The 11059-nt window shown below is 55.3% G+C and overlaps 1 protein-coding gene across 1 annotated transcript; it reads right to left on the bottom strand.

Moving 5' to 3' along the window:
- Nucleotides 1–6793: 6793 nt before the first annotated feature.
- On the bottom strand, nt 6794–11038 carry LOC309443634 (protein PML-like). Its single transcript, XM_082060752.1, has 4 exons — nt 10939–11038; nt 9841–10319; nt 8487–9067; nt 6794–7599 (listed from the first exon to the last, which is right to left on the bottom strand). The coding sequence occupies exons 1-4, from the start codon at nt 10963–10965 to the stop codon at nt 6896–6898; spliced, it is 1791 nt and encodes a 596-aa protein (XP_081916878.1). The 5' UTR covers nt 10966–11038; the 3' UTR covers nt 6794–6895.
- Nucleotides 11039–11059: the final 21 nt, after the last annotated feature.

Here is an 11059-nt window from a genome sequence, read left to right as displayed (position 1 = left end):
ACCCAATAATGTGCTGCCCTGGGCAGTCTGAATTCCAGCATCAATAACCTCTAAGGGAATGTCTCCCTTCCCTAGCACAGACAGCAGCACCAGGCTGTGGATAAGCAGCGAGTCCATGTGCAGGGAACAAATTAAAACCCAGAGAAACTTCCCAGGGCAAAATAACATTTGCTCCAAGCTGGGCAAGGCACTCACCTCCTTTAGGGCTAAGTTAGTTAATTAATGCTGCCTGGAGCTCAACAACCAAGGTAGAGCACAGAGTGCAGTGGAATAAAGTGGAATGATGCCCAGAGAGTCTCCTGAGGTGTCCCCCAAAGACTTGGTGACACTGGACCTGCTAATGCCCCCACCTACTCCTAAAAACCCCTGTTTGCTCTCAGCAGCAGCTGAGCCTCACTGACACCATCTCTGTCACTGTCACCATCACCCCACCCCCCCAAGAGCACAGATGCTCCCCAGGCTGCTCAGAGACATTTGCAGGAGCAAAATGAACCATTGTGGGCTGTGGGACAGGGTTTATGTGATCTGCCTCAGGGGGGAAGGGGAATAAAAGAGATTTGTCCCACTTTCTAGGCCAAAACTAAAGGTAAGCAGAACAAAAGCGCTAAACCGAGGCTCCTACCCAGCACCAAGAGCAGCTTCTCTGAAGGGCTCCATGACCACCGAGGTTTTCAGGGCATGGGCTGACCCGTCCCTCTCCGAACACCCATAAACACGCAGCCGACTGCTCAGAGACACCAGTTCTCACATTGTGCCCACGACAGCTCCCCAAGGCGGCTGCAGTTCCCATCTGCTCCACTCGCGAGTCCCCCCGGCAGTTCGGGACATTCAAAGGCGCTGCAAACACCGGCAGCGGTGACAAAAAGCAACAGAAACCAGCTCACAACTGTGCCTGACCCGATTTGCACATCCACTTAATAGCATCAGGAGATACTTAATAACGCCTGGAAATCACAGCAGTGCTGGCCCAACCACTAACCAACTTCTCTAAGCTTGTTGCACCAAAACATCCACCAAACAGCCACCCTGCGTGGACACTCACATCATCCTTATCTCATAACTACAGACACCAGAGCTCCGTGAGCCGCACACCAGTGTCAGCAACCCTGAGGTGCCCAAGCCCAAATTGACCCCCCCAAGCCCGTGATGGCTGGAGGAGGCTCAGCTGTCCCCTCCGCAGGGATCTGGCAGCACCAACCCAACCCCGAGCGCTCACCGTGTCTGTGCCGGTTCTGCTGCTGCTGCTCCGGGGGGGTGTGAGCTGGTGGGAGGCAGGAGAGGGCTGGTCTGTGCCCCAAGGGGCCAGAGATCAGTTTGGATGGAACAGACCATCAAGATCATCGAGTCCAACCATAACCCACCCCTGGCACTGCCCCATATCCTGAGAACCTCATCTCTGTCTGTCCAACCCTTCCAGGGATGGTGACTCCAGCACTGCCCTGGGCAGCCTGTTCCAATGCCCCACAGCCCTTTGGGGAAGAAATTGTTCCCAAGATCCAACCTGAACCTCCCCGGCACTGTGGATTTGATATCTTTCAGGCCCTGGAAAAACAAGGCTCTGGCCTTAACAGCATTTCACCCAGGGTGGCAGGGTGTGGGGATGGGTGCGTGTGGGGGTCCTGCATCCCCCTCCCCACTCTGCTGTTTGTCCTGCCCCCCACCCCAACCTCCCAGGACCGCCTAAACATCCTCAGGGAATCCCAAAGTCTCCCCAGCCCTACAGACATACTTCCTGGGTGGGGGGGGCGGGGGAGAAGGGGCATGGGGTTGACTTCAATTCACTCTCATCACCCAGGTCATCTCCTGGGGACAGAGTTTCACCTTTGGGTACCTAAAGACAAAGGGGGATGATCCAGGCGCAACTATTAGGGTGTTAAACCCCCCAGGGGACTGAACCCCAGAGGCTGCTGGTTGCAGGGGAGTCACAACGAGCTGCAGGGCCCAAAGGGAGGAGAACAGGAGAACACTCATGTCCAGGGACAGGAGAGGAACCAAACTCACCCCCAGCACCCGTTGCAGCAAAGCCAGACAGGATTTGCATCCCCAGCTCTCAGTGGAGCCCCCACCCCCAGAACCAGGAGAGAGCTGAGCCCAGGAGGGGTCCATCCCTCCCCACAGAGCCTGGGCTGCCCTCGGGAGGGGCAGGGAATTAACCCCCTGCTAATGAAGCACCGATAATGAGCAGGTGTGAGGGCAGCTCAGGCAAAGCCAGGGCAGGTGGGAGAGGAACAGGTGACATCAGCCCCATACGGCCCCAGAGAGAAAAGAGAGAGGAAAAAGAAAGACAGAAGAGCCCAGAGGCCTCTGCAAAATGGCAGGATGGCAAAAGGCCGAAATAAAGAAGCTCCTGTTCTCAACCTACATCCAAATAATGAAAAAAGGCTGCTAACTGAATGAAGAAAATTAACTCGGTTTCAGTCAAACCAGCGCATTCCAGCCCTTATTCCATGCCAGTTACAGCATGCTTAGGGCTTATCAATACACTCTAATTAAACTACTACTATATATATGTATGTACATATATACACACAGATATCATTCATAATCATATCATTCCCTTAGTCCACGGGCCATCCTTTTGAAATGTTCATCTAGTTTATGACTTTGAACTTCATTCATCACAACGGTCTCCCGGGGCAGGGCATGTGGTGCAGCTCCTGCCCACGGCTTGTGGGTTAAGCACGGCGACTTCGAGGGAGGTGAACACTGTTAGTGGGGCACACACTATTACGCGGTAATTAATATATCATGCAATTTAATACTGAGTAATTTCCTAGGACGGGACGGGACACGAACGGGGCGATCCGTGCCCCGGAGGAGGCGCGGACCGGCGCCCGTCGCTTCCCTCCCATTGGTCCACACAGGTCACATGGGTAACCGCGGGGTCCGCTGGGAGCTGTAGTCCGCAGAGGGTCCAAACGCGCATGCGCAGCATCACGACAAACTACACTTCCCAGAAGCCCCCGCGCTGCGGTGGCGGCGAGAAGCATGCTATTTCGCCCCTTTTTATGCCCAAATTCCCCGAAAATTCGCCCCGCTTCGGCCCGGGGTGGGCGAGACCCGGCTGCGGGGACACGGCATAAAAAAAGAGAGCGCCCAGCGAGCTCTGCTTTTGTGTTGTCATTCTTTTTGGTGCTTTTTTTGGAGCTGCTTTGCATTTGTTTTGAAGGCTGGCAGGAGGTCGGACAGAAGGGGGCGGTTTTGACCTCTGAACATTGCAAAATATCCATGTCCGGGCTTGCAGGGGTCGGGTGGCTCGGGTGAAACACACTCCAACGGATGTTAGGTAGATGTTTTCTACAATTTTTTTAAAAACAAGAGAGGATTAATTTTGTATTCCAAGAATAGCAGAGCATGTATCTGGTATCCCTATTAAAAATACATATATTTGAGGCTTAGCTCCTCTCTAATGACTCCTTTAAATAAGGAAACGTGCAAAGGTACCTTTCGATTGTGCAAAATTTTAATTTGCAACCAAATGGCCTTTGGTTTGGGACAAGAACATCTTGCCCTTACAACTGCTCTGCTGAGCAGAAGAGCCCAAATTTCACAGAAATATGAGGAAAAAAGCAAATGTGACTCAAGCACGGCAAAAAGCCCCTTTTGGGAGGGGGGAAGTGAGGGCAGAAATTCCAACCCCTGCCCCAAGGACTGTTTATCCACTTCAGCCAAGGCTCGTTCCATCCAACTATGTGTAAACAGTCCTTGGGGCAGGGACGGGAATTCCTGCCTGCTTGTGCTCCTTTCCTCGGCCAGAAAAGCTGGATTTCTCCTTTCCTCAGCCAGCAAAGCTGGATTTCTCTCCCAGAAGCAGCTTTGGGCTGGAGGAGAGTGCTCCAATTCTTACTAAACTCTTGGCTGGCTGAGTAAAGAGTTCCCAGCATGGAGCTTGACCCAAGGAGCTCCACAGGAGCTGGCCAGGACTGGTGTTGAAAGGAGTGGTGGTAAAATAATGAGTAGAATAATCCTTACCAAGAATAGTATTAGAGCTATTAGGACTTAGAAACAATTATTTGTAATAATTATTCAAATTATTAAACCTGGGGCAAAACGGTCCCCATGGTTTCTGGGCAGTCCAAGGGGTGATGGTTTAAAACTAAGGAGGGGAGATCCACATTAGAGATGAAAATGAAATGTTTTACGCTGAAGGTGGTGAGACACTGGCCCAGGTTGCCCAGAGAGGTGGTGGATGCCCCATCCCTGGGGACATCACAGGCCAGGCTCTGAGCAACCTGATTTATGATTTTTTTTTTATGTTTGGACTCGATTATCTTAAGGGTCTTTTCCAGCTCAAATGATTCTATGATCTGGGTGAAGATGTCCCTGCTCATGGCAGGGGAGTTGGACTAAGTGAACTTTGAAGGTCCCTTCAACCCAAACTATTCGATGATTCTATGCCCTCTTGGTGCTCTCTTGCTTGTCTTCAGGCCAACACCTACCTTGGGAGAGCCGCACATCTCACATCCATGGGTCGCCCTGTGCTCGTTGTGCTTGCCTCAGCAGCATCATGGGCTCAGGGGGCCATCAAGCCGCAAAGCACCCATCACCCCAGCACCCACCACCCTGCACATCTGCCTTTTGGAGCAGGTATTGTGGAAGTGTGGAGCAAAAGGCAATCATTTGTGATATGCAACAAATCAGGGTAATTATTTATTTATTCTGCATCTGTAAGCAAGTGCAGAAGCCAAAGAGCAACAAGTTGCATCCCCATAGCAAGCAATTTCCTGGCTGGCTTGGAGCTTGGAAAGACCTCCCAAAAAACACAGACCTGGAGAAGCACCAGCATCTTTCAGCGCTTTTCCTTATTCTTTACAGTTCCTGGGACCCCGATGCTGCTAAGTCGCAGCAGAACCCCATCCATCCGTAGCCTCAAAGAGAAGGGGAGGTTTTGGATGGCTTGTTCTTGCTGGCCTTCATTTTGGCTGCTTACCACCTCAGCATCACCAAGATGGGATCTACCAAGGTCTCCAAGCTGCCGGGCAGCCCAGTTCCCCCAGAAGCAGAGGAGACGTAGAGAGCATTTATTTTGGCGCTCGAGAAGGATTTCACAAGTTCCTTCCCAGGCTCTAAAGGAGGTTATGAGATGGTCCTGAAGGTCTGGAAGCACCAAGTGGTCCAATCTTCATGGCTTCAACACTGAGCAATGCAGGGCCAAGCACTGAAAACCCTTTATCTGCACTCACCACCAACTCCTCATCGGTGCTGTCCTCCTCCAAGCTGTCCAAGGTAGGAAAGACGTGTCACCTTTGGGATTTGGGGCTGTTCACCCCTGCAGTGAGTGCCAGGGCTGGTGGCCTCCTGATTGGCGTCACCCACCGTGCTGAGAGGTGCCCTTCCTCGATTCCTACACCACATCAAGCCTACCCGTGGGTCCACCGCTCTGGACACCGCATACCTGAGCTGTGCAGCCCTTCGTTGCCATCTGGCACGTCTTCCAGCAGGTGAGAATCATGGTGGACACTGCACAGCTGGTCCCAGGCTGGTTCCACCCATCATCATTGTCTTCAACGTTCGCCCTCACCGGTGATGTCAGGACACCCACATTTTGGACTTTCATCCTCTTTGCAGGGTTGGAGGTGGAGACCGAAGTGTGCAAAGAGGAGCCCAGTGACAGTGGCCCTGTGTGGTCAGAGATGGAGGTGTCCTTTGCCACCAAACAAGCCTGACTGCGTGGGTTTGTCCCTGCCCAATGCAAGCACCCTGCTTGCCCAGATTGTCTCTGCTGCTCTGGGGTCACCTCATGAAGCCCCTGGTTCTTCTGAGCTGTGACAACTCAAAACACCTTGAGAAAATTTTCTGCTTTGCTTAAGGGCTGCAAAGGAGAAGATGGACCGTATCCTTCCCAAGCTAGGGCAATAAATCATCTGTCTTCTTGCTCCAGCCCTGGACCTGTTCATACCAGGTTCTGAAGGGCTTCCAAGCCCTTCTGGTTCCAGGCTGGGATTCCTGGGGACATGCTCTGCAGAGGGGACAGCCTGAAGGTCCGCAGCCCCAGTGCTGTGACGGCTGTTTTGTCCCAGGCAAAAGCAGGCAGGTCTAAAGCCAGACAAGTTCTGTGTGCACCATGGGACTGCAAAACAGAAAGGAGCTTCAACCTCTAGTTTGAGTGGGGCTCTGCCCTTGTGGTGGGAGATGTGTTTGGGGGCCCCAAATCCACCTCTCCTCTTCCGAAAGAGAACTTGGTAAGCAGCAACTAAACGCCAGAGTTCAAGGAACATGTCAAGTGCTGGGGGTAGCCCCAAATTCCATCTGGGTAAACCCACAAGTCAAAAAACCCAGAGCAAAGCAAAGCTAAGTCTCACCTGGTGGGAGTTTTCCATGGCTAGAGCTGGGGGAGCTTCTGCAAGAAGAAAAACACAGTGAGCCGAGAGGAGGACAAGCAGCGCTGGGGACATCTGAGAGCAGCAAGAAGACTCTGCAGAAGGTGCAGGTGGCTCTGGAGGCACATCCTCAGAGGGTCACCTCTTGCAGATGCTACCAAGGCCAAAATCCAGCTGTGAGCTTGCAGGCTGGGCTGGAGAGGTGCCTGCTCTGCCTGGCCCCCTGCCAGCTTGTTCCCCCATCCTCACACTCAAACCTTTCCTCCTGCTCTCCCGGATGGGTTTGCTGCCCTCCCACCCATCCCAGACCCATAAACCAGGACCTCACATGTGCTGGGAAGGAAAGAAGAAAGAAAATTAGAAGAATCATGCCATTCCCGAGCAAGTTATTGTCAGGCAGTGACAAGGGCTTGTTAATGAGGGGGGAGGATACCTTCCCAAACCCAGCAAAAGACCGAGGCACTGTTCATCCCAGGAGGATTTATTGGCATGACAAGGTGGGATGGAGAACCTAGTCTCCGCAGGGACCTTTAAAGTGTTTTCCAAGCAGCTGCAGTCCATGGCAAAAGTTCTGGTCACTTCTTCCTCCGCTTCTGAAGCCCGGTGCTGGGCTTCCCACCACGCTTGCTCCTGCTGGGGTGCCTCGATTTGGGACATTCCCCCTCAGAGCTTGGGCTGGGGGTCTCTGAGCGTGCTGGGCTGGTGGCCGGGGGGGGTCTGCTGGGACCAGGGGTTGCAGCAGCTGCTGGGACCAGCGGTTCGTGCTTCTGCACGGTGCTGGGAGGGACGAGCTCCAGCAATGTCCAGTCTGCGTCTGCAGTGGGGACATCCACTGGGGTGACCATGTGCTGCAGCAAGGGTCGCAGGGCAGAGGTGATGGTGGCCAGGGAGCGGGACAGGGCCTGGATCTCCCAGGTCACGGACACCAGGTGCCTGTTTGCCCTTTGCTGAGCTTGCAGGAGGCGATTGCCCATCTTCAGGAACTTGTCTACCTGCTGGATGTTGGACCTGGCCCAGCCACTGAAATCTTCCTGCAGGGAGGCCACAGAGTCCTGGCGGCTCCTTGGAGGAGGCACAGTGTCTCCGTGGTCTTCCTCTGCTTCTTCATGCCTCTGCATCAGAAGGGCTGGAAGTGTGGGTTGGGTGCGGGACATGTCCCCTCCCTGGTCTGGACACTGGTGGTGACCTCCGTTCAGCTGGCACAGCTCCCTGGGAGGCTCCAGGTCAAGGATGAGAGTGTTGTCATCTTTGGAAGAGATCCCCGTCAAGGGGAGGAGCGCTGAAGGGAGCAGAAGGGGAGAATCAGGACCCATGGACTCAACCTGGGGAACTCTGTAGTAGAAACTCATGGAGGGTCGTGGTCATAGTCCAGGTCTGTATGGACCAGCAGTAGAGGGATGGAGCAGAAAACCCCACAAAGTCCTTTTCTCCTGTTGCTTTTTCCCCCCCTATTTGCTGGAAGGATGCTACTGCCTTCTGACCGAGCCTGGATCCACCAGCACACATCCCTTCACCATGCCCCAGCCACCAGCATGTCCACCACAAGAGTTGGGGAAAGACCTGGGCAAACCCAGCAGTGGTTGTGGATCGCTGTCAGGGAGTGCTCCCAGGAAACATTTTGCCTTCCCGGTTGGATGCACCATCCTGAGACAGTAATCCACAATCCAAAAGGGGAATTGCCCCGGATGATGTGGACAGACAAACTGGCTGGAGATCTGAGAGGGACAATAAGACTTGGAGGATGGGTATGACCCCTGAGGGACCCATAGGGGTCACTAGCACATTTTTGAGAGAGGACATGGAGTTCATCCAACCCTTCCAACCCCTGCAAGACCCCACTCCGCACACCCCGTCTCCAGGTGCCACTCCCCTCCCTTGTCCTTCAGCCCAGGGCTCCATCCCAGGCGCTTCACCACGTTCCCTCCCAGTACAACTGCGTTCAGGGGACTGCTGTACTCCATAAGGACAAGATACAAGCGTTGCTCTGGAAGTGATGGATGCAAGAACTGCATCCCATCCCTGGGGGTGGTTGCGGTGTTCCCACCGCATGAGCAAAAGCAGGAGGCATCAAAACCCATGGAGACTATGGCCTGGTCAGGGATTGTAACCTTCAATTTTGCTTTTGGTCCCTGCCTCCCCAGCCCGCCTGGCCAACCGCCTCCTCACCTGGGTGCCCCGTGACGCGCTCCACCAGCGCCTGCAGCCTGGCCCTGCACTCGCTCAGATCCCGCGGCTGCTCTCGCTCCCCGGTTGCCGGCGGCTGCAGCCGCTGCAGCTCCTGCAGCGAGTCCCTGATGAAGGGCTGCATGTCCATCACCTCCTGCTCCGTGGCGTACCGGCTCATCTTCTCCACCAGCCGCTCGGCCGCCTCCATCCGCCGCAGCGTCCCCTCCACGCGCTGCAGCTCCCCGGCCAGCTCCCGCCGGCCCCGCTCCTGCTGCGCCTCCACCAGCCCCAGCAGCTCCTCTTCCTCGCGCCGCAGCAGCTGCACCAGCTGCTCCACGCGCTGCTGGATCAACTCCCGCATCTTCCGCTGCGTCTCCTCCAGCCGGGCGGCCTCGTCCCGCAGCACCGCCTGGGTGGCCTGGAAGCGGCTCCTCTTCTGCTCGAGCTCCTGGGCGACGGTGCTGAGCTCCCGCTGCCGGCGCTGGGTCTCGCCGTGGATGTCGCAGAACGAGGCGTGCTGGTTGCTGTCCAGCAGTGCGCATGAGCAGCACAGGGGCTTGCGGCACGTCGTGCAGTAGATGCTGGGAGGTCAAGCACAACAGAGCAGTAATTTAGACCATGCACTTTGCAGTTTCTGTGGCCTGGGTTTGGCTGGCACAGTTTAGTTTCACAGGGAGCTGGGAGGGCTGAGGCTGAACCACAACAATTTGTCCAATCGCAAATTCATTTATTTGTCAAATTTAAGTCACCACCAAGTTTGGGCCAGGCATTTGGTTTCCTACTCTCCCAACTGCAAAAGAATACATTGGTGCACTCTCTCCACAGGGTTTCTACTCCTCCCCTGGGCTGGCTGAAGTCACTGCAGTGACTGTGCAAGCGTTACGGTAGACATTCATCCATGCACTAGAGAAGAGTGAGCGCCCTGCCCTTCCAGGAGCACTTATCAGGGTTATGTACAAGAATATAAGACCAAAGAGTATCTTATCTCCATTGCCAAAGGCAAGACTATAAGGAGTGAGGAGTGAAGATTGTCATCCACCCCTCATATAAGTCCTGGTAGCCTTGGCAAGTGGTGGGCTACCTCAAGCCTCCTTACTGTACCAAGGAGCACCCCACACACTCCCCTCTCTCCGTCTACCTTGTCCCCACTCTCCCATCGTCATCTCGAACCCAGGTTCATCCGAACTCTCCCTCCATGCCCATCAGTCACTACTTCCCACCCATCTTCTCCATGACATGGTGACAATCAGGGCAGCAGAGGGACAGGGACACTTTGCTCAGTCCCATCATGGACTAGCTTAAAGAGATTTGCGACAGAAACCACCCAGGTAGTGACAGACCTCCGCACACATACCTTGCAGTCTGGTTCTTGTGGGCCGGGTTGGAGCAGAAGAAGTTCCCTGTCCTCCTGGTGGCCTCGAGGAAGTCCTTAGCAGACCCTGCCCTGATGTCCGCCGCTTTCTTGACTTCATGGTTCTCGTTCCTCAGGTAGCGCTGGTGGGCTTCACAGCACCTGGTGCAGAGGAACTCCTTGCACTCGGAGCACCAGAACTCGCTGGCTTCCTTGCAGTTGTTGCAGCACAAGTCAACTCCATTGACGATCTTCTTGTAGATGCTGAGCCTGGCCTGCAGATTGGTGAAGAGCAGGTTGTCCATGTCAGGAATGCCGCTGGCCTGTGGGATGGGTGTCCGGCACACGGGGCACTGCCCCGTGGGCTTGTTCTTGCTCAGGCAATCGAGGCACAAGGTGTGAAGGCAGGTGAGGAGCTTGAGGTTGGGTGATGCCTGCTGGCAGCCCTCGCAAAGGATGAACTTGAAGTCGTCTCCTGGGAGCTTGGGGAGGGAGAGAAAAGGAAAGAGGCATGAGCGCTGGGGTGCGTCTTTAAGAGCTTCTGAGCATCCTGGGCAGGGGAGAGGTGACTTTCAAACCCTACTTGGAGCAACCAGTGAACAACCCGTTCCCACCAGCGATGCCCAGTCTAGAGATGGCCTGTGCACAGCAGTAAGGTTGGATGAACCCTGGGGAGCACTTCCCCTCCCTCTGTCAAAGAAAAAAACAGGATGGCCCCTCTGGCTATGGGGCTGAGGGGGCTGTAGGGGGGCAGCACGGAGGATGGGGCATCGAGGAGGCATCTAAAGATCCCTGATGACACCCTGACAGGTTGGGGACCACCCCCCCTCCCCTCTGCCTCGCTCTGCCCGTCCCTCGTGCTTCCTGCCTCCCTCCTTCCCACATCTGGGGGCTGGATTGGGGACCAGCCCCTCACCAAACTGGGGAGAGGGCGGGGAACCCCCCAAACTCTTATCCCCACCACTCCACATCCCTCCGAGCCACGACTTGGGGCCAAGGGACTCCCTGGTGGCCCGGACCCGCCGCCCCGAGCCCCCCCGCACTCCCGAAGCCCACCGCCTGCATCCCACCCCATCCATCCCCGGACCAGCCGCCGCTCACCGTGGTGCCGGGGCTGGAGGCGGCCATGGTGTGACGGGCTGGGCGGGCAGCCCCTTCCCGCCCGCGCTGCCCGGCTCTGCTGCCTGCACTTTCGGTTTCTTCTGCGCTGGAAACGCTACAA

This window comes from Streptopelia decaocto (genome assembly GCF_964273445.1).
Source record: "Streptopelia decaocto genome assembly, chromosome: 9".
Taxonomy (NCBI): Eukaryota; Metazoa; Chordata; class Aves; order Columbiformes; family Columbidae; genus Streptopelia; species Streptopelia decaocto.
The sequence above is the reverse complement of the archived record's forward strand: the minus strand, read 5'-3'. Positions and strand labels throughout refer to the sequence as shown.